This window comes from Pelophylax lessonae (assembly GCF_965119305.1).
Source record: "Pelophylax lessonae genome assembly, chromosome: 10".
NCBI lineage: Eukaryota > Metazoa > Chordata > Amphibia > Anura > Ranidae > Pelophylax > Pelophylax lessonae.
In genome coordinates this window covers 154,475,787-154,499,915 of record NC_138777.1, presented here as the reverse complement: position 1 = coordinate 154,499,915, position 24,129 = coordinate 154,475,787, and the positions used below count along the sequence as shown (strand labels likewise).

At 42.0% G+C, this 24,129-nt stretch overlaps 1 protein-coding gene across 1 annotated transcript in view; it reads left to right on the top strand.

Moving 5' to 3' along the window:
- The window catches only part of PC (pyruvate carboxylase), a 674,712-nt gene that overhangs the window by 449,626 nt on the left and 200,957 nt on the right, over positions 1–24,129 (top strand). Inside the window, exon 10 of the mRNA XM_082271181.1 lies at positions 13,410–13,592. Coding sequence (XP_082127307.1) covers positions 13,410–13,592 — 183 coding nt within the window. The remainder of the gene's footprint in view (positions 1–13,409; positions 13,593–24,129) is intronic.

The following is a 24,129-nucleotide window of genomic DNA, read 5'->3' as shown; positions in this document are numbered from 1 at the left end:
TTCATAGAAAAGGATTTTACAGTAAGACAAAAATACAGTTTTTTACATGTAAGTGAGAAATGTCAGAATAAGCCTGGTCTTCAAGTGGTTAATAGCATTGACTGAGGCTGGACTGAGTTTTCCATTGCTGTTGTGTTACTGACAGTCCAGCCTAGCACTGGCAGCCATGATGCACATGGCTGCCAGAGCCAGGCTGGACTGTTTAAGCCTCAGTTCACAATATGATCCGCATATGAATAACACAGGAACCACCCCACATTTCTTCTTAATTCACATGTGCTTCAGGGTGGTGTGATTTGGGCCCATTCATTTTGAACAGGCTCAGATCACACCAAAGTCATGCATGTACAAATTTTGGAATTTCACTGCAACCGAATTGTATGGGGGTTTTGTACCATGCAATCCAATGCAGGCAAATGCAATGTGTTTGCAACCTGTGTTTGCGGTGTCAGTGCAATCTCAACGACACCCCAAACACAGTTTGCAAACACATTGTATTTGCCTGTACTTGATTTCATGGTACAAAACATCCATGCAATCCTTTTTCCAAACGTTATGAATTTAGCGCAATTTATTTTATTTAACAGCTTGCCTCCCGCCCACCGTCATATGACGGCGGAGCGACCATTATCCTGGGCCGCCGTCATATGACGGCGGCACTTTAAGCAGGGCAGGCACGCGATCGCGTGCGCGCCGCCCTGCACTGCCGGTGTCGGGGTGTCCCCGGGACACCCCCCCGTCACCGGCAGGGGGGAAACAGCCAATGGGCATGGCTGTTTCCCACGTGATCGGCTGTGTTCCAATGACACAGCCGATCACAATGGAGGCACCCACAAGATGACCGCGCATGCGCGATCGGGAGCCTGCAGAGCGGTCATGTCGGTGGCACTGTGTTCCGTAGGAACACAGCTGTCACCGGCAGTAGTAAACAGTCACTGACAGTGACTGTTTACTAGGTGATCGGCTGTGAATCCATTCACAGCCGATCACAAAATGTAAACAAAGAGCAGTAATTCACTGTTACTAGCTCTTCTCCCCTCATACAGTTTCCAGTGTGAGGAGAGCAGAGCTAGAAACAGTGAGTTACTGCTCTGTGTACTTGTCACAATGTAAAAGCACAGAAATAAATGTCCCCACACAGTCCTCAGCCCCCCCAAATGTCACCTGTCACCCAACAGTCACCTCATCAGTGCCCAGAAATTGACACCCATAAGGCTACGTTTACATGTGAGCGTAGCGATCGCTGGCAGAATCACCGCGATTCTGCCCGCGATCCGGAAATCATTGCAAATCGCGGGACGCCTGTGCATTGCCCGTGATTTGCAATAGCACCCCAAACGCTGTGCGATGCCGCCATTTCCACCTGCCGAATCGCGGTAACATCGCGCAAACATCGCATGACGCCCAAAAAAGGTACAAGAGTTTCTTTGGGGCGTCATGCGTTGTTTGCGCGATGTTACCGCGATTCGGCAGGCGGAAATCGCAGCAACATCGCACAGCGTTTGGGGTGCTATTGCAAATCACGGGCAACGCACAGGCGCCCCGCGATTTGCAATGATTTCTGGATCGCGGGCAGAATCGCAGTGATTCTGCCCGCGATCGCTACGCTCACATGTGAACGTAGCCTAAAGTTCACCGGTCACCAGAGACTGCCATCAGTACCGCCGTGCACCATCGATGTCACCTGTCACCCATCAGTGACCATCGCCCGTCACCTGTCACCCCCATCAATCCCCATCACCTGTCAACCCATCAGTCATCGTCATCTGTCACCCTATCAATCATCGTCACTTGTCACCCCATCAGTGATCGTCACTTGTCACCCCATCAATCATCGTCACTTGTCACCCCATCAGTGATTGTCATCTGTCACCCCATCAGTGATTGTCATCTGTCACCCCATCAATCATCGTCATCTGTCACCCCATCAATCATCGTCATCTGTCACCTCATCAATCATCGTCACCTGTCACCCCATCAGTCATTGTCACCTGTCACCCCATCAGTCATTGTCACCTGTCACCCCATCAGTCATCGTCACCTGTCACCCCATCAGTCATCGTCACCTGTCACCCCATCAGTCATCGTCACCTGTCACCCCATCAGTCATCGTCACCTGTTTGCCATATACATGCAACCACTTACCGACCACCTAACGACTATATGCGTCAGCCATTAAAAGCTAAATACTGGGGTTATGGCAGCAGATAGCTGCGGGCGGTCGGCTTTCAGATAAGGGTGGTCCCAGTGGCGGATTTGCCGCGAAATTACCCTTACGGTGCAGGGGAAGAGGTGCCCCCCCCCCTCCCGCCGCATCCCAGATGTTATCCCAGCTTACCGGACCCGCCGGCAGCGGGGAAAACTATCCGGTCCCGGATCCTCAGAGACAGGAAGTCGAGTGAGGGCAAGATGGCCCTCACTCGACTCTATGGTCTTGGAGGACCGGAGCTACGTCAAAAGTCGTTGCCTAGCAACCGGTTTAAAGGGCCGTTTTTTTTTTTATATTTTTTTTCTTTCCTTTTTCAACAATTTTTTTTTTTTTTTAGTGTAGTTGTGAGGTGTGAGGTCTTTTTGACCCCAGATCTCACAATAAAGAGGACCTTGCATGCCTATTTCTATTACAAGGGATGTTTACATTCCTTGTAATAGGAATAAAAATGATCAAAACATTTTTTTTTTAAACTGTGTAAAAATAAAAAAATAATAAATAAAATAAATAGGAAAAAAAAAATTAAAGCGCCCTGTCCCCGTTAGCTCGTGCGCAGAAGCATACGCATACGCAAGTCCCACCCACATATGTAAATGGTGTTAAAACCATACATGTGAGGTATATCCACGATCGTTAGAGCGAGAGCAATAATTTGAGCCCTAGACCTCCTCTGTAACTCTAAGCTGGTAACCTGCAGAAATTTTTAAAATGTTGCCTATGGGGATTTTTAAGTACCAATGTTTGGTGCCATTCTGTGAGCATGCGCAATTTTGAAGCATGACATGTTGGGTATCTAATTACTCGGCGTAACATTATCTTTCACATTATGGAAAAAAATTGGGCTAAATTTACTGTTTTCTTATTTTTTAGTTCAAAAAAGTGATTTTTTTTAAAAAAAATTGCATTTGGAAGACTGCTGCGCAAATATGGTGTGATAAAAAATATTGCAACGATCTCCATTTTATTCTTTAGGGTCTCTGCTAAAAAAAAATATATAATGTTTGGGGGTTCTAAGTAGTTTTCTAGCAAAAAAAAAATGATTTTAGCTTGTAAACACCAAGTGTCAAAAATAGGCCCAGTCTTAAAGTGGATTAATGGACAACTTTGTGAAAAGGGCTACTTGGATGTTAGGCGTCTGTATGTGGCTAGGCTGTGTAAAAGTGTTACACATGTGGTATCGCCATACTCAGGAGGAATAGCAGAATGTATTTTGGGGTGCAATTTTTGCCATGTACATGCTATGTGTTAGAAATATTGCATAAATGGACAGCTTTGTGTAAAAAAAAAAAAAACTTGTGGAAAAAAAATGACAAGTTCAAAAGACTCATTATGCCTCAAAAATTATACGTTGGGCTGTTTGCTTTCCAAAATGGGGTCATTTTATGGGGGTTTCCATTGTCCTGGTGCTCCAGGGCCTTCAAAAGTGCGATATGTTGTCAGGAAATTATATGTGTAATTTATGCTCCTAGAATGCCGGACAGTGCTACTTGGATGTTAGGCCTCTGTATGTGGCCAGGCTGTGAAAAAGTCTCACACGTGGTATTGCCATACTCAGGAGGAGTAGTAGAATGTGTTTTGGGGTGTAGTTGCAAGTATACATATGCTGTGTGAGAGAAATAACCTGTTAATACGTCAATTTGTAAAAAAAAAAAAAATCTTCAATTTGCAAAGAGTTGTGGGAAACAACTTCAAAAAACTCACCATGCCCCTTATTAAATACCTTGGAATGTCTACTTTCCAAAAAGGGGTCATTTGGGGGGTATTTGTACTTTCCTGACTTTTTAGTGTCTCAAGAAATGAGATAGGCCTTCAGTACATCAGGTGTGATCAAGTGTGATCAATTTTCAATGAATAGCACCATAGCTTGTGGACTCTATAACTTTCACAAAGACCAAATAATATATACTTATTTGGGTTATTTTTACCAAAGATAAGTAGTAGTATAAATTTTGGCCAAAATTTGTGAAGAAAAATTACTCATTTGCTAAATTTTATGACAGAAACAAAGAAAAATGCGTTTTTTCACAATATTTTCAGTCTTTTTTTATTTATAGCACAAAAAATAAAAAAACCCAGTAGTGATTAAATACCATCAAAAGAAAGCTCTATTTGTGTAAAAAAAAGGACACAAATTTTTTATGGGTACAGTGTTGCATGACTGAGTAATTGTCATTCAAAGTGTGAGAGCGCTGAAAGTTGAAAATCAGTCTGGGCAGGAAGGGGGTGAAAGTGCACTGTAGGCAAGTGGTTAAGAAAACTTTTACTTGGTACCTGCTGCTGAAATTGAAGCCAAACTCCAGCTACCACTTTATAAGCAGTTGTAGCAAACAATCTTTTTTTTCCTTTTGGGATAAAGGTTTTACATAAAAGCTGATCATTGTAAGCCCCCTATCAGTGTTAGATGGTTTGTCTCATCCCTGTAATTGTTACTTCTGTTGATAAATAACAGACTAATTAGCTGGATCACCAGGTGAAAATATAGCAAAGCAAGCCTAAAAAAAAGAATGCAGCCACCACTTTTAAGAATTGGTAAGCTGCAATATAATAAGTGTTTGCTTAGTGGCTTAATAATGCTTTAAGAACATCATTGTGTATCTTAAGGACCAAGCATGAAGAGTTTTGGGGTTTTTTTTTTTTTTCTGTTTTTGTCTGGAGTTTCAATTTATGTGCAACTTGCAATGCCCACATTTTATTGGGTTGTAATTAAAACTTATAATCAGAGTGTGAAAATGAACAGCTAAGTATGTAATTTGTTCCTTTCTGTTCTCCAGTACCTGTTCTATTACTAAAGCAGCACAATGCCAGCCTTATCTGTGCTGTTCAGTCTTTTCCTATTGTTTCCTTAACCTCTGCCAGCTGTGTTTGAAAAGCCTTAAGTTCAGTATTCATAAATCTCATGCCCTTGTTAAAGTATCACACTTTGACAAACTGCATTTGGAGAGTGCTACCTTGTGGAAACAGATCTTCTCATTTATTGTCTTGTAAAACATTTACTCTAAAGCCCCGTACACACGTACCGATCGTCGGCATACAAACGTCGGTGGACGAAGGATCTGCCGATTGTACGCGTGTTAGTATGGTGCCTCCGACAGATGTCTGCGCACAATCCGCGGACAAAAGTCTTTCGTGCAAACATGAAAATATTTGTATGCCGACACCAGAACGGACGATTGTTCGCCTGTCAGTACACAATTCGGCCGACAGACCGCAGATTTGCAAGACTGGGCATGCTCAGAAAATAGAAAACACAGGGAAAGTTAACCATTACATGACATCACTTCTGCAGTCGGCGGACAAAATTCTTGTGCTGTCCTTGTGCTGTCTTTGCACTTTTCAGCAGACACCGACATCCCGGGGAGAAAAGAGGAACATTTGTAAGCCGACCATCGGTACGTGTGTACGGGGCTTTAGCTTCTAAGAAATCTGCAGGCATTGAAAGATATGTCTAACTTTAGAATTCAAAGAATGTATCTTAAAGTGCAGTTGCATTCTAACAGAACATTAGGAGTGACTGCACTATTAGAAAAACAACACTGGCCACTTTCAGCAGTGGTTCTCTCTGCTCTCTCCTCACTAGACAAGAAGGCAATGGGAGTCATTGACTGCTGCTGCTGTCAATCTCAAAAAATCAGAGCAAATTAAAATTATTTACCGGTATATGATGAAAAATGAGCAATCAAGATGGGTGAGAAATTAAGTGAAGTGCGAGAAGAAAATATATATCACCCTACAACCAAGTGATCAAATACATCCATAAAAATATTATTATATACCACTAAATTAGAAAGGCCATTAAAATAATGAACAAGAGAAAGAAAAGGACAACAAGGTCTTTCTTTAATACTCCTCCTTCCTCGTATAATCTATTCCACAAAGTGTGAGTAAAGATTAATTTTTATTTGTGATATATATAGTCCACCAATAGTAGAGAAGATTCCACCACCCTGTGACACAGTTAAAAGCGCCTCTTAGCAGATTACATGGACCAAATTATATTAATATCATATTATCCTATTATAAATGGTTTTAATAGGCTCAGCACATCATATCCAAGGATGGCTCCACCATGGCAAACAAACGCCTTTAACCGCCAATGTCACCAACGGATAAAAATAAACAGTCTCCCATTTTGAAGTATGTTGTTAGAAAAATCTCTCCCTTTATTTTATAAAAAGTGATACCCACATCTTTGTTACATGGGTTTAAAACATCAATAAAACAGATTCCTTACAAAAAGTATAGCAGGCAGATAGCTGTTGCATACACAATACTAGATCGGACCTGCAAACAACATGGATCGACGCCATCATGGACAATGATTACATCACAAACAATCCACGCTTAACGTGTCATCAGACTGACGTCTTTGGGGGATATATTTTCCAGCTTGTGGAACTACAATCTAAGTGCCAGCAGACTGAGGGCTATAATCCTTGGGGTTCGTTAACTACACAGCTAACTCTTTACTCTGCCACCAGATATTTATTATAAATAACATTTAAAATAACACTTATGCCTTTTAATAAGTATCTGTAATAGTAACATAGTTAGGTTGAAATAAGACACAAGTCCATCTAGCTCAACCAATAAAAAAAAAAGAAAACACAACCATACAATCCCATATACATAACCCTATACCCAGAGTTGATCCAGAGGAAGGCAAAAAACCCCAGCAAAGCATGATCTAACTTGCTACAGCAGGGGAAAAAAATTCCTTCCTGATCCCCTAAGAGGCAGTCAGATATTCCCTGGATCAACTTTACCTATAAATATTAGTACCCAGTTATATTATGTACACCTTGGAAAAAATCCAGGCCTTTTTTAAAGCAATCTCTTGAACTGGGCAGAACCATCTCTGGAGGGAGTCTATTCTACATTTTCACAGTAGGGTGACCAGACGTCCCCGGACTGAGGACACTGTCCCCGGAGCCAGTCTATCCCCGGATTTCTCCCCGGATTGCAGGGACGGTGCTAGGTGCAGGGCCGATTGTGGGCGGTTGCTGAGGCAGAGGGGGGTGCCAAAGTCAGTGGCATACCAATGGGGGCATTCCGCCCCAGATGCCACACATTGTGGGGGGAAGTCAGGGAGGCATCAGTCTTTGTGTCAGCTTAAATTTGAATCACTGGGCACCCGCCGTTACCCAAAGTCCCTCCTCCTGGTTTGGCTCCTTTGATAGCCAGCACACTTGTCCAATGCTAGGACGTGTGCGGTCTATCATAGGTAGGAGCCGATCCAGGAGGCAGGGGTTGCGTGACGGCGGGTGCCCGGCGATTCAAATTAAAGCAGACACAGTGGGGGACGCCGGGCTGTGTGATGATCCAGCTGGCTCTCCTCTTCTCTCTGATCCTCTGCACTGGTGATGCTGCATAGATTGACACTGGTGAGGCTGCACATTACTGGGAACTGGTGAGGCTGCACATTACTGGGCACTGGTGAGGCTGCACATTACTGGGCACTGGTCAGACTGCATTGCTGGGCACTGGTGAGGCTGCATTGCTGGGCACTGGTGAGGCTGCATTGCTGGGCACTGGTGAGGCTGCATTGCTGGGCACTGGTGAGGCTGCATTGCTGGGCACTGGTGAGGCTGCATTGCTGGGCACTGGTGGAGGCTCTATCGCTGGGCACTGGTGGAGGCTCCATCGCTGGGCACTGGTGGAGGCACCATCGCTGGGCACTGGTGGAGGCACCATCGCTGGGCACTGGTGGAGGCTCCATCGCTGGGCACTGGTGGAGGCTGCATCGCTGGGCACTGGTGGAGGCTCCATCGCTGGGCACTGGTGGAGGCTGCAACGCTGGGCACTGGTGGAGGCTGCAACGCTGGGCACTGGTGGAGGCTGCAACGCTGGGCACTGGTGGAGGCTGCAACGCTGGGCACTGGTGGAGGCTGCAACGCTGGGCACTGGTGGAGGCTGCAACGCTGGGCACTGGTGGAGGCTGCAACGCTGGGCACTGGTGGAGGCTGCAACGCTGGGCACTGGTGGAGGCTGCAACGCTGGGCACTGGTGGAGGCTGCATCGCTGGGCACTGGTGGAGGCTGCATCGCTGGGCACTGGTGGAGGCTGCTTCGCTGGGCACTGGTGGAGGCTGCTTCGCTGGGCACTGGTGGAGGCTGCTTCGCTGGGCACTGGTGGAGGCTGCATCGCTGGGCACTGGTGGAGGCTGCATCGCTGGGCACTGGTGGAGGCTGCATCGCTGGGCACTGGTGGAGGCTGCATCGCTGGGGACTGGTGGAGGCTGCATCGCTGGGGACTGGTGGAGGCTGCATCGCTGGGGACTGGTGGAGGCTGCATCGCTGGGCCCTGGTGGAGACTGCATCGCTGGGCACTGGTGAGGCTTCATTGTTGGGCAGGCACTGGTGAGGCTGCATTGTCGGGCACTGGTGAGACTGCATTGCCTGGTACTGGGGAGACTGCATTGCCTGGCACTGGTGAGGCTGCTTTGCTGGCCAATGGTGAGGCTGCATAGATGGGCACAAGTGAGTCCTGCTTTCTTTATGTAGCACACTCCTGAGCCCTGCATTCTTTATGTAGCACACTCCTGAGCCCTGCATTCTTTATGTAGCACACTCCTGAGCCCTGCATTCTTTATGTAGCACACTCCTGAGCCCTGCATTCTTTATGTAGCACACTCCTGAGCCCTGCATTCTTTATGTAGCACACTCCTAAGTGCTAATTAGCCCTGCATTCTTTAAGTAGCGCACTCCTGAGCCCTGCATTCTTTATGTAATGCACTCCTAACCTATATATCATACAATCATTCCATAAACACATACCACAAACACTGCATATATAATTTGAGGAAAAGATGCTTATAAAATAGTTTGCCATTTGCCAATAAAAATGTGTCCCCGGATTTCATTTTAAAAAACTTCTCACCTTATCTTACACTGAACAAAACCTTTCCGTAGTTGGAGATGAAATCGCTTTTCCTCTAGATGTAAAGAGTGTTCCCTTGTCCTCTGTGTTGACCTTAAAGTGAATAAGTCAACACCAAGTTCACTATATGGACCCATTATGTATTTATACATGTTGATCATATTCCTCCTTCTCCTTTTCTCAAGAGAGAATAAATTCAGTTCCTCTAATCTTTTCTCATAGCTGAGCTCCTCCATGCCTCTTATAAGTTTGGTTGCCCTTCTCTGCACTTTCTCCTGTTCCCCAATATCCTTTTTGAGAAAAGGTGCCCAAAACTGAACTGCATATTCCAGATGAGGTCTTACTAATGATTTGTACAGGGGAAAAATGATATCTCTCTCTCTGGAGTCTATGCCTCTCTAAATACAAGCAAGGACTTTGCTTGCTTTGGAAATCACAACTTGGCATTGCATGCTATTATTAAGCTTATGATCAACCAGAACACCCAGATCCTTCTCCACTATGGATTCCCCGAATTGTACTCCCCCTAGTATGTATGATGCATGCATATTCTTATCCCCCAAGTGCATAACTTTACATTTATTAACATTAAACCTCATTTGCCACATAGTTGCCCAAAAAAACAGTGCATTGAAGTTGGCTTGTAAGTTGAAAGACATCCTGTATGGAAGTTATTCCACGGCATAGCTTGGTGTCATCTGCAAAGACTGAAATAGTACTTTTAATCCCAGACCCTATATCATTTATAAAGATACTAAAAAGTAAGGGTCCCAAAACTGAACCTTGGGGTACACCACTGATCACCTTAGACCATTCAGAGTGAGAATAATTAACCACTACTCTCTGAATTCTATCTTTTAGCCAGTTTTTTATCCATTTACAAACTGATCTTTCCAAGCCTGTAGACTTTTCCTTACACATTAGCTGTGTGTGGGGGAACTGTGTCAATCCCTTTTGCAACATCCAAGTATACAACGTCCACAGCCACCCCTCTGTCCAAGGTTTTACTTACCTCTTCATCAAAAGAAATCAGGTTTGTTTGACAAGTCTATCTTTCATGAATCCATGCTGTGTGTTGCCAGAACTCATCTATGTGGTCTTTTATTAAACTCTCCAGTATCTTCCCGACTATAGAAGGTAAACTAACAAGTCTATAGTTACTTTGTAAAGACTTTGATCCGTTTTCAATTAGAGGCACCACATTGGCCCTACGCCAATCCAGCGGATTCCAGTCCTTAACGAGTCCCTAAAAATTAGAAACCAAGATTTTGAAATTACAGAGCTCAATTATTTTGGGATGCATGGGTGGATGCCATCTGTTCCAGATGCTTTATCCACCTTTATTCTGTTTGAATATTTCTGGACCATATCACTTTTGAGCCTTTGTGGGTAATTTGGGGCTGTGTCAATACCATCCCCATTATGGTCATGAGCTCCCCCATGCTCCTTTGTATACAGAAAGCTGAAGAAAGTATTTACAAAATAATCTGTAGTGGGTGACTGGGGACAAAGAGAAGGCAAATTTATTAAAGTGCCTACATGCTCAGACCTGACCTTTTTTACTATTAATATATTTGAAGAATTTTTGGGTTTTTTTTCCTACTATCTTTTGCACTCTGTCTTTCATTTTGAATTTTTGCGTCCTTGATTTCCTTTTTACTTTTTGTGTTATATTCTTTGTAACAATTAAACAATGATAGTGTTCCTTTATTTTTACATTTTTTAAAAGCACTTTTCTTATTATTTATAGCTTTTTTTTTTAACTTTGGCCATGAGCCACATAGGTTTTATTTTTAGCCTTTTAAACTGATTGCCAATGGGAATATACTTTGCAGTGAGTTCACATACAGTTTTTTTTAAGAATTCCCATTTCGGTTCTGTTCATCGATGCCAATATTTCCTCCCAGTCGAAGTCTTGGAGAGCAGTCCTTATCCTTGGAAAATTTGCTCTCTTGAAGTTAAGTGTTTTTATATTTTTTGTATGCGTTTATTGCTTACAGCTAGCATTAAATGAAATTGTATTATGGTCACTGCTACCCAGATGTTCTTTTATATTATTATCGGTAATGGGCTCTGCATGGTTTGAGACTTCCAGGTCCAGCAGAGCATCATTTTTAGTCGGGCCCTCAATAAACTGTACCATAAAATTGTCTTGTATGGGCTTATACATTTTTGCCCTTTAACAGCAGTGCCTTTACTCCAGTCAATGTCTGTGTAGTTAAAATCCCCCTTTATTATCACTGTCCCAGCCCTTGTAGCTCTTTCTTTCTTTGCAAGGAACTGAGTCTCTGCCTCCTCATTAATACTGGGAGGTGTATAACAAACTCCAGTGATAATCTTTGTATTACGCACACCATTGTACATTTACACCCATACTGCTTCAGACTCATCACACTCTCCATCAACTAGGTCCTCTTTCACACTCACTTTGAGATCACTTCTGACATAGAGACAGACACCACCACCCCTCCGTTTTACCCTGTCTTTCGGGAAAGAGAGCATGACCAGGAAAATTAATAGCCCAGTCACGTGAAGAATAAAGCCAAGATTCTGCAATGCCAAATAAATTAAAGTTCTCCTGCACCAGAGCTTTTGCTTGGCATATTTCTGGCATTGGTGAAAAAAACACTTTATTTCATTGTCATATTTTGCACACTTATTTTCTGTAATATACATTGTCACCACAGACATGAGTATTCCAAAGATTTATAGTACAGTTTCAAAGATGGAATTCCTTATGTTCTACGTTAGTGCATCAGAGATAATTTTATTATTTAATAAGTTTAAATATTTAATAAGTATGCAGGTATATGGTGCAAACAAAATATTTACAGAAAAAGGGTATTACAAAGAAAAAAAGAAAACCGAAAAGAAAGAGATTAAATAACCTAACAAAGGTCTAGGTCTGTATTCAGGAAAAGTCCAGTCAATTAGCATAAGATTGATCTGTGGCTCTCATAAATCTTGGCTGCTTTTCCTTGTTTGATGGTAAAAATGAGAGCTCCAGACTGCAGTCTTTTTTTTTTTTTATCTGGTCCCTGAGTAGGGTGTGGACAGATATGACCTGACCAATGAGAAGGTCTGAGGAGTGGCAGATTGGATGTCATGGGATGGTATTCAGCTGTCCTGGTCAGATTTAGTTTTTTTTTAAATATATTAATATTTTGCATTTTAATATCAGAGATATTTAACATAATATGCCTCAGATACGCAGGTCATCCAGGAGATGGAATCTCTTGTATATGATAGCCTAGTCATGTGTGATCTTGATCCTTTCAGTATTTTCTTCCACTTTCAAATATATAATTAATAACAATATCACTTTGTCATGTCTGATTTTATGAATTATGCGTCGATTTTGAAACTGTGAATTGCAGGATAAGTAGAATAGCTGTCAGGCCTAAATAGCCTTTATGATATCAATTAGCCCTGTTTAAGACCATTTATGGAGCGCCATGTACTGCTAATGGGTTTAATTACCCTGCAGTCCATAGCGTGAAAGAACTGAAATGTTTTACAATGGGCTCATCTCAGTTTTATTAGTGAGAAGTGGAGATACCTTTCTATCTGTTTGTTGTTAACAGACATTGAGATGATAAGCAAACCCTAATATACTGCAGTGTTCCAATACAGACCTTCTGTTAAGGCATTCATTTAGTAATTTACTAATAACAGGTCTGGGCTAAAGGGGTATTATGGCCCTACTGGTAAAATCCTGCATTCCTGAGTCATGTTCTGGGAGGTGGTCACAGGCTATAGAGCAGGGGTGTCCAAACTATGGCCCTCCAGCTTTTCAGGAACTACAATTTCCATCATGCCTAGTTATGTCTGTGAATGTCAAAGATTTAAAATGCCTGATGGGAATATTAGTTCCTGAACAGCTGGAGGGCCATAGTTTGGACACCCCTGCTATAGAGTAAGCTGACTCTTGTGTCTCCTATTGTACAAAATGTAATGGCTGACTTATGAATTTCAAAACAACATGGTTGCCCTGTGTCTTCTCACACCACTTTTTGGGCTGCCCAATTTGCATTATTATCACTATACCGCAGTGGTTTGCAATGCAAGAGTTTAAGGGACATGTTTTTATCCACAAGTGAGCGTGTGTGTGTATGAATAGGGTGGGAAGGTTAATGATGTCACCCAGGATCCCCAACCTGTTTACAAACAAAAGCCGAAGAGGATTTGTCACTTAGTGGCAGTACTCTTACCACCTTTACCATAAATCTGTCCCTACAAGAGTATGTACATTGTTTTTCAATAATGGTGGCCGCTATACATCTGATATGTTTCTGAAAGTGACTCTTTGTAAATTGTTTTTCAGGTATTTCGTAGTGGTGAGGGAATGGGAATCCGATTGGACAGTGCCTCAGCCTTCCAAGGAGCTGTCATCTCCCCCCATTATGACTCTCTCCTCGTCAAAGTCATTGCCCATGCAAAAGATCAACAAGTGGCAGCAACAAAGATGAGCAGAGCTTTGGCAGAATTCAGAATCCGTGGCGTAAAGGTAAGCTAGCACTGGAACCTTGCCCTAAATACTAAAACCATAGACACAATTAGTCATATTTAGGAGTCCACAATGGAAATTAATCAGATTTATTTTTTTTTTTTTTTCATTGTATTCTGTTCAGTTAAGAGATGTTTTATACTAGGTGTTTCTTTACTTTGCATGCAATAATTACGCTTCCTTATTAAGTAAAGTGAGGAATTTCTTATTACAGTGCTTTATAAACAAATGTACTGTGTGGTGATTGAAACCATGTCTTATATAAAGAGGTTGAAATGATTAATTGGTTTTTCTCCAGACTGCTGTAGAAACCTGCTTCAACAGGTGCTTAGAACATTTTGAATTAATGTGAGACATGTCTCAGATTAAAATGATTCATGATTCTGCATTAGTAAGGATAAGTGCTAGATAGTTTGAGTGCTCCATTCCTTTCATCTTTATTGGAGATGAAACCGGATTAGGCATAAGAATGACCCAAGTCATTTTGGATAGGAAAAGCAACCTGTCAGAATAGAAAAATGTAAACTGTTTTGGGAAAACAGCCAGTGAGTGACCCTAAGAAGTAGAGGGTTGATGTGTTATTCTCCTGTTCTTCAGGTCTTCTCATACAGGAAATTAAGTAGTCACAATCAGGTATGCAGCTTGCCGAGTGTGTAAGCTGTAGACCGCTTCACTTCACCTTTCTTCTGAGGAGCACCTGGGAGCTAAAATAAGATTATAAGGCCATTGCAGACACGGCGCTGATGGCAACAGGGCTTCCTTGTTGAGCAGAGTTTAGGTAGTTCTTCACAAGCTTTGATCTTGTTTTGCATATGAAGAATCCGTTTGTTATATCAGGTAAACAGATGGGGGTTGATTTACTAAAACTGGAGCTTTCAAAATCTGGTGCAGCTGTGCCAATCGGCTTCTAACCTCAGCTTGTTCAATTAGGCTTTGACAATGAAACCTTGAAGCGGATTGGTTTTTATGCAGAGCTACATCAGGTTTTGCAGGCTCCCGTTTTAGTAAATCAACTCCATGGTGACTAAAGAAAAAAAAAAGATATATTCACCAGTTTGTCAGTCTTACGGCGCTTTTCCACTGCATGAAACCAAACGGTTCGGCTCGCTTTTGTGCTTTTTCACTGCTGGTACCGCATGGTACGGTGTAGGTACGGTACGGCGGCGCTTTTCCACTGCATGGAACCCAACGGTAGGGCTCTCAAAGACAGTACCACCTCGATTGTGGTAGAGGTACCATACCCGGTACCATATCCCACAATCCTTTGCATGCAGTCACTACTAGCCACTGATTGGTCAGAGAATCGTTGTTATCCCACCCACTTAACTTTAGTAGTACTTTAGTGGAAAAGCAAACCGTACCGAACCGTTCCAACACCGTACCATGCGGTACCAGCAGTGGAAAAGCAAGCCGGGCCAAGCAGGGCCGAGTAGAGCCGGTACTTGCAGTGAAAAGTGCCATTAGTTCTGGAAGGCAAGTAATCTTCTCTTACATGAAAAGGCAGTTGACAGAGAAGGCAAAGTAGTAGGGATGTAAGGCTGTGCTATTACCTTGGTAGGGCTTTACTCTGAGCAGCTTCAAGCTTAACTTTTATTTAGCTGATTGTTTCTGTGCAGTTTGCCAAACGGGATCTATCAGGATGGCCAAACAGCAAGCCCAAATAAATATTATGTTTTGAAGACCGTACCAAAGTGTTCCAAAAGGATAGTCCACAACCACAGGGCAGGCCCAGCAGTATTCTTGGCAAGCAAGACTCAATGGCAGCAGACAAAATTTTACAATTGATATGTACAGTAAATATTAATATAAGCTTTACAGGCTGTGCCATATGCACAAGCCCAGTAGTACTGGCAGACAGATGGACAGGTGCAATTTCTTAAATATATATTATATCTAACTAAAAACAAGGAACAACGAGAATATTGTTTGTTAGGCTTTGCCAAGAAGATCTGTTCTGGCAAGTTCAATTAAATATTAATAATGTTTGCCTCTGTAATTGCTGCTCTGCTGCTGTCCGCTTGGCTCTGAGTTAGCTCCTGGTTAGCACTTCACCCCCTTTTCTAATGTGACTTTGTCTAGGGTGGGGTTTGGGAGTCTTCCTTCCTTATTAATAATATGGTGGGAAATGAAAGGGTGTGATTTTTATATACATATTATCCATACATCACCACCAGCACACTGCATCTCTCTCACATCCACAGGCATTATGGATTGGAGCGAGAACCGTGTTTTTTTTTTTTTTTTTCTTTTTATAGTCTGTTAATAATTTTATGCATTGTTGACAAACCTAATTTTGTAGTAAGGTTATATTCAACAAAACGTCAATGTGGAAGTCAAATCAGAAACAAAAAAGCACCAAGAGTAGGAAAATAAATTAGAGGAGATAGAGGAATTTTAGAACCCAAATGGGCATTTGGGTTTCTCTACTTAGTGCAAATTGTAGTAACCAACAGAAACCAGCAAAATCAGTTTAAAGTTATATGACTGCACCAAAGTGAAGTCAGGTTGTTGCGGGTTTTGCCTTTTTTAACTTTTGCACTTTACATTGCCTTTTTTAATAACTCTCATGTGAAGGAGCTTACCTACTCATTCCAAGGATACCAATACAGGATGACAATGGGAGAGATTTTACAATTTTCGCTAATGTCCCATATATACCTACACTATATTACCAAAAGTATTGGGACGCCTGGCTTTACACACATATGAACTTTAAAGGCATCCCAGTTATAGTTCATAGGGTTCAATATTGAGTTGGCCCACCCTTTGCAGCTATAACAGCTTCAACTCTTCTGGGAAGGCTGTCCACAAGGTTTAGGAGTGTGTGTATGAGAATGTTTGACCATTCTTTCAGAAGCGCATTTGTGAGGTCAGGCACTGATGTTTGATGAGAAGGCCTGACTCACAGTCCCTGCTGTAAGTAATCCCAAAGGTGGTCTGTTGGGTTGAGGTCAGGACTCTGTGCAGGCCAGTCAAGTTCCTCCACCCCAAACTCACTCATCCATGTTTTTTATGGACCTTGCTTTGTGCACTGGTGCGCAGTCATGTTGGAATAGAAAGTTCTCCAAACTGTTTCCACAACGTTGGGAGCATGAAATTGTCCAAAATGTCTTGGCATGCTAAAGCCTTAAGAGTTCCCTTCGCTAGAACTAAGGGGCCAGGCCCAAACCCTGAAAATAAAAACCCACACTATCATCACCCCTCCTCCAAATGTTTTGGACCAGTGCACAAAGCAAGGTCCATAGAGACATAGATGAGCGAGTTTGGGGTGGAGGAACTTTACTGGGCTGCACAGAGCCCTGACCTGAACCTGATAGAACACCTTTGGGATGAATTAGAGTGGAGACTGTGAGCCAGGCCTTCTCCAACATCAGTGCCTGACCTCACAAATGTGCTTTTGGAAGAATGGTCAAACATTCCCATAGACACACTCCTAAACCTTGTGGACAGCCTTCCCAGAAGAGTTGAAGCTGTTATAGCTGTAAAGGGTGGGCCAACTAAATTCTGAACCCTACGGACTAAGACTGGGATGCCATTAAAGTTCATGTGTGTGTAAAGGCAGGTGTCCCTATACTTTTGACAATATAGTGTATATCAATAAAATCAAACAAAAAGATATAAAAACCTGGCTGAGATTTAAACAACCATTCTGTAATATTTTTTCTTTTTACTTACCTGCAAAGTAAAGGCATAATGTGCTAGTATGTGCTGCATACTAGCACATTGTGACACTTACCTACAATTAAAGCCCTCGTGGTCCCTGCTGGAGGCCACATCCATTTTCACCCATCTTCTTTCCAGGTCCGCGGACTCCAGCCATGCTACTGACTGGAGCTGCGTGACGTCACGTCACTCCCATGCATGCGCACGGGAGCCGCCGGTCACGACACAGGGCTCTGAAGAAACATCACGGGTGGACATTCCTTCAGAGCACAGATGCCGATGACGTCATCAGGGCAGTATACAGTAAATATCTCCTAAATGGTGCAAGTTTAGGAGATATTTACAGTATCTATAGGTAAGCCCTTATTATAGGCTTACCTATCAGTACAAACATTATACAGAAGTTTAAAACCACTTTAAACTTTGTAATGTTTGTTTCTTCACTTATAAGCAAGTGTACATGCTGACTTTAAATATTGCCAGTGTCAAGATTATTCCAGAAAAATACAAAAAATATTTATTAACCACTTGCCGACCTGTGATATATCCATACGTCGCAAGACTTCAAGTGGTTAAACCAGGATGATGCCTGCAGCTGCAAGTATCATCCCAGTACGGTTTTTTGGAACCAAATAGAATGTGGCCTGGTGCACCCAGTGATGTGCCCTCCATCCCTTCCTCAATATATCACTACTACCACATTATTTGTTCTGAGACTTTAAATGAGGCACAGCACTTACGACCATAAAAATACCCATTTTTTTTTTAACATTTTTGTTTATTAAATGAGTAAACATTGCATACAAAACGAGGATAAAATGGTAACACGTTGAATTGTAATAATCCATATTAATGCATTTCATAGATAATTAAATATAATGTTGACCATATACAATCCAACTGTCAATACATGAAATTGCATCCAGAAACGGGAGGCGTTTCATTACTCTTCACCTCCTCAAGTGTAGATGCACGTACAATATCTGTAAAATAAAACATCTGGCATGTAACATACCTAATGGTATCATGTAATACATAGAGTAATTCAAACCTCAAATGCCGCCAAAGGAGCTCTAATACTTACAAATCAGGTAAGCATTGATATGACAATATTTCCAAATGGTGATTACCAAGGGAGTCTCACCCGGGAGCTGTGGAAGTGCGAGAACTCAAGGGGACCAACAAGAAGCTGATTAAATGCGGGTAGGCAATCTATGATGGCACCCAAAGTAGTTGCTATAGACAGAAATCTAAGTATGCATTATAGTGCTGAATAATAAAAACAAAATCAAAATGGGTAATAAGCAACAAAAGTAATGTGCAATAATGCTGGCTGCAATATAGCAATGAACAGGGCAAAAAAATATAGTGTGAAAGGTGCAAAATGCTGCACCTAGTGCTATAAGGAAGGGAAAGTCACTTTAGTTTCAAAGTTCAGTCCACAGAAAATGGAGTGAGCCAGGAAAAAGAAATAGACCACCAAATGCCCAGAGCTGAATATAAAAAATATGGGCAGCCAAAGCATAAATCACCATTATGCTATTAAATAAATATTTTTAAACAGTTTTTTTAATTGACTAACTAGCCGTTGCATTGCTTTTACAAGCAGCAGGAGGGGATATTCCCTCTCCCACCGCCTTCTGCGGGTTTACTGGGATCTCTCGTCCTAATGGGAGTCCCGAAAAACCAGCCAGCACTTATACCGGCTGATCACAGAGCTGAACAAAGACCAGATTGGCTTAGTTTGGCTCTATGATATAGTAACCCATAAGCAATGACCAGAGATGTATAGTAACTAAGTAGAACTACTTCACTACTGTACTTAAGTACCGAAAGGCGGTATCTGTACTTTCCTAGAGTAGAATTTTTTTCTCCTACTTCCACTTTTACTTCACTACATTTTTTTCAATGATTTCAATACTTCTACTCCAATATTTTTTTTTGTGCTGCATAGTTACTCGTTACAATTATAAAAATTTCCACTGCCAGAACAGTAGATGGCAGGTTTCATGAAGCTCAAAACATGTGTATTATCAGCGCATACGAAAATAAATGCTACTGTATGTATAAATAAAAGCTGCATTTGAAATAATAAAAAACAATATGATGTTCAAACTTTTGACTTCTTTCTTTAATAACTACATAACACAGTACTTGTACTTTTACTTTCAGTACTTGAGTAACAATTTTTTTTCAAAACTACTGGTACTTTTACTTTCAGTACTTGAGTAGCAAATTTTTTTTAAAAAACTACTTGCAATACTTAAGTACAAAAAATGTTGAATACTTTAGTACTTCTACTCAAATCACTTTTTGATCGAGCACTTCCACTTCTACTCAAGTCACTTTTTGATCGAGCACTTGTACTTTTACTCAAGTATGGGTTTCGAGTACTTTATACAACTCTGGCAATGACCTGACATAACTTCCACTTTACTCGGATGTAAACGTTGCAATTTATAAAAATAGACAGCATTTGTTTAGACTGATCTTGGTGTGATCAAATGCTTTTAAGGGCAGAGGAGGTCTCATAGACCTCAGATCTCTCCATAAAGAGAACCTGTCACATGCCTATTGCTTAGTACAAGGGATGTATACATTCCTTGTGACAGCAACAAAAGCGATCACAAAACAACAACTCAACGCGACAGTGTAAAAATGTAATAAATCATTGAAAAAATGTCATCCTGCACACATTGTGGAATCATGTCCACCAAGGTTGTCTCTTATAAAAACCAATATCCTCCGACAATATATATGATAATAGTAGCACATCAACAGTTTGTTTCATTTTTAGCTGTGCATTATAATGAAGCATAAGTATATCCCAGACATACTCTGTGTATTTAGCACAGTTATCGAGCACAAATGTAAGCAACACAGACCTTAAAATCTACCTAAAATTGCAACAGTTCCATATATGTATCAAAATCCTTGTAAATTGTCATCCGGGACACTGGTAGGTATTGAGGAGGATGGGGTGTTCATGAATCACTGCCTAACTGCTGGTATACTGGCTGCATCAGGTTTGGAATATACAAAAGCCCTACCACTCATTCCCCAAACTAGCTCTAATGAAGGGGGAACACCTCGAAACGCGTAAGCGTTTTTTTTAGGTCTACATCCTTCCACGGCCTGCGGCAGCTGAGGATGCCCAGTGGAGACCCCTGGTGGTCCCTCATTGCTTATTGCACGTGTTTCATAATCGTTTTGTGAGTATAATGTGTATACATGTCTATTACAATAAACAGTTTTAAAGATAATGCGCTAGACTGGTGCGCCCTCTGTCCATTTCTCTTTTTCAGTATATGGAATGTACAGTGCCTTGCGAAAGTATTCGGCCCCCTTGAACTTTGCGACCTTTTTGCCACATTTCAGGCTAAACATAAAGATATAAAACTTTTGTGTGAAGAATCAACAACAAGTGGGACATAATCGTGAAGTGGAACAAAATTTATTGGATATTTCAAACTTTGTTAACAAATAAAAAACGGAACAATTGGGCGTGCAAAATTATTCAGCCCCTTTACTTTCAGTGCAGCAAACTCTCTCCAGAAGTTCAGTGAGGATCTCTGAATGATCCAATGTTGACCTAAATGACTAATGATGATAAATAGAATCCACCTGTGTGTAATCAAGTCTCCGTATAAATGCACCTGCACTGTGATAGTCTCAGAGGTCCGTTTAAAGCGCAGAGAGCATCATGAAGAACAAGGAACACACCAGGCAGGTCCGAGATACTGTTGTGGAGAAGTTTAAAGCCGGATTTGGATACAAAAAGATTTCCCAAGCTTTAAACATCTCAAGGAGCACTGTGCAAGCGATAATATTGAAATGGATGGAGTATCAGACCACTGCAAATCTACGAAGACCTGGCCGTCCCTCTAAACTTTCAGCTCATACAAGGAGAAGACTGATCAGAGATGCAGCCAAGAGGCCCATGATCACTCTGGATGAACTGCAGAGATCTACAACTGAGGTGGGAGACTCTGTCCATAGGACAACAATCAGTCGTATACTGCACAAATCTGGCCTTTATGGAAGAGTGGCAAGAAGAAAGCCATTTCTTAAAGATATCCATAAAAAGTGTAATTTAAAGTTTGCCACAAGCCACCTGGGAGACACACCAGACATGTGGAAGAAGGTGCTCTGGTCAGATGAAACCAAAATCGAACTTTTTGGCAACAATGCAAAATGTTGTGTTTGGCATAAAAGCAACATCGCTCATCACCCTGAACACACCATCCCCACTGTCAAATATGGTGGTGGCAGCATCATGGTTTGGGCCTGCTTTTCTTCAGCAGGGACAGGGAAGCTGGTTAAAATTGATGGGAAGATGGATGGAGCCAAATACAGGACCATTCACGAAGAAAACCTGATGGAGTCTGCAAAAGACCTGAGACTGGGACAGAGATTTGTCTTCCAACAAGACAATGATCCAAAACATAAAGCAAAATCTACAATGGAATGGTTCACAAATAAACATATACAGGTGTTAGAATGGCCAAGTCAAAGTCCAGACCTGAATCCAATCGAGAATCTGTGGAAAGAACTGAAAACTGCTGTTCACAAACGCTCTCCATCCAACCTCACTGAGCTCGAGCTGTTTTGCAAGGAGGAATGGGCAAAAATTTCAGTCTCTCGATGTGCAAAACTGATAGACATACCCCAAGCGACTTACAGCTGTAATCACAGCAAAAGGTGGTGCTACAAAGTATTAACTTAAGGGGGCTGAATAATTTTGCACGCCCAATTTTTCCGTTTTCTATTTGTTAAAAAAGTTTGAAATATCCAATAAATTTTGTTCCACTTCATGGTTGTGTCCCACTTGTTGTTGATTATTCACAAAAAATTAAAGTTTTATATCTTTATGTTTGAAGCCTGAAATGTGGCAAAAGGTTGAAAAGTTCAAGGGGCCGAATACTTTCGCAATGCACTGTATTTACCCCTCTTCCAGAACTCATAAATAGGCCTCAGAAGAAGGCTGTCCCACCTTCCTGCATTGGTTTGCAAGTTTTTGCTAGGGCCCACTCCTCTATAGGCAGTGCTCTGAATGCCCAGATGTAAAGAATAGGGAAAGGAAAGCAGGTAAATAAAAACTTTCTCTGAGTTCATTGATGGACAAAGCACCAGCCTTTTTTTTTTTATTTTTATGTTGGTTGTTGCCCATATATGGTTTTACAACATGTTCACAAATTAAATTTTTCAGAAAGTGAGAGGGTTTGGCCAGTAGCAGGGGCTTAGTTATTACCTAGTGTCCTACTCTAGCAATCGGCAGTATAATCTAATTGTGAAGCATAAAGAAAGCTAAGAACTAAAGAGAAAAGGATTTCAAGGTGGGTACAAAAAAATATATACACACACACACACACACACACACACACATATATATATATATATATATATATATATAGCACCCTACAGGTAGGTGCTAGGTAAATGTATAGTGGGCCTTGTCTGCCTAACAGCAGGGCTGTGATTTATTTAGCTCGGGTGTCAGGGCTTCCAGATGTGCCTGATGAGGGGAGAAGTATCCCCACTGGCTCCTGTGAGAGGATTCTCATAGGACAGTGTGGGAAGCCCAGTCAGGGGACACGTCCCAGCTTGTAACTACCCCAGAAGGCAGATTAGGCTGCAAAGGATTCTGGGAGTGGGTATAAGTTTGGGGGGAAGTGTGTGGCACGGTGTCTTTGGTGGGAGCAGAGTCCCAGGAAGGAGATTGCTACTGCCTCTCCTCCTGTCTGAGGAAGGCGAATGTCTCAGGGTGTTGCCTGAGTGTCCAGAGAGTGCTGAGTTGAGCTGAGGGGATCCGGTGTGCCGAGAGCCTGGGGAGAGAGAGAGGGGTCCAGTCCCAGGAAAGCCTACACAGGTTGTGAGTACTGAGAATTGCCCCTGGGGGTCTGCCTAGAGTTAGAGGGGACCACGCCGGAAGAGGTTCTGGGATCCAGTGTCAGCTAGCTGTAAAGGGGGTACCTAGGTTGAGGACCCTGAAGCTACAGAGAGGGTATATAGTCAGTGGACCCTGAAGAGTTCAAGGTCAAAGGGGGCACCTGCAGTTTGGGCCCTGATTTGTACAGAGCATGCCAGTTAAAGTGACAGTTATACAGAGTTCTACAATATACTACCTCAAGCTGTGCCCGGCGGGGGAAAGTATTCAGTGACTTTCATAGGACAACAGTGTCAGGAGTTCTACAGTTCTCAGTCTTGGATCTTCTGGATTATAAGTCGAGGATTCAGCATTTCTTCTGTTCACAGAAGCGCCAACGGCATTTCAGGAGTAAAAGTCCCAATTGTAATTAGTTTAAGCCTCAAGGAGTATCCCACTCATTCCCTTCTCCCATCCCCTAATTCCAATAAAAAAAAAAAACACAAACAAAGATGCCGGAGTTGTCACACCTAGGGACTCAGCTCACATGGGCTGCAGGGATTACCGTTACTAATGGCAGACCCACATCAGGCCACAGGCCTGAAAACCTTGCTATATATATATATATATATATATATATATATATATATATATATATATATATATATATATATATATATATATATATATATATATTTTTTTTTTTTTTTTTTTTCTACTGGGTGCACAACGATGGGTGCATTATTTAAGTGCACCCATTTGGAAAGTGGCCATACAAAATACAGACCATGGGCAGAATCTGGGACCATAATATTATTAAGTATGCATTATTTTAACATACTTCCTGTCCCTTTACTCTTACTCTTACTCTCATTTGTGGTTGTCCCACTGACTGGATTTCAAACATGTCTGCCTTTGTTTATCTCCTTTACATGTATTTTCTGTACTTGGAACTACAAAAACAAAGAAACATAAAGGGGCAAGCAACTAGTGCATTACAGAAAATGC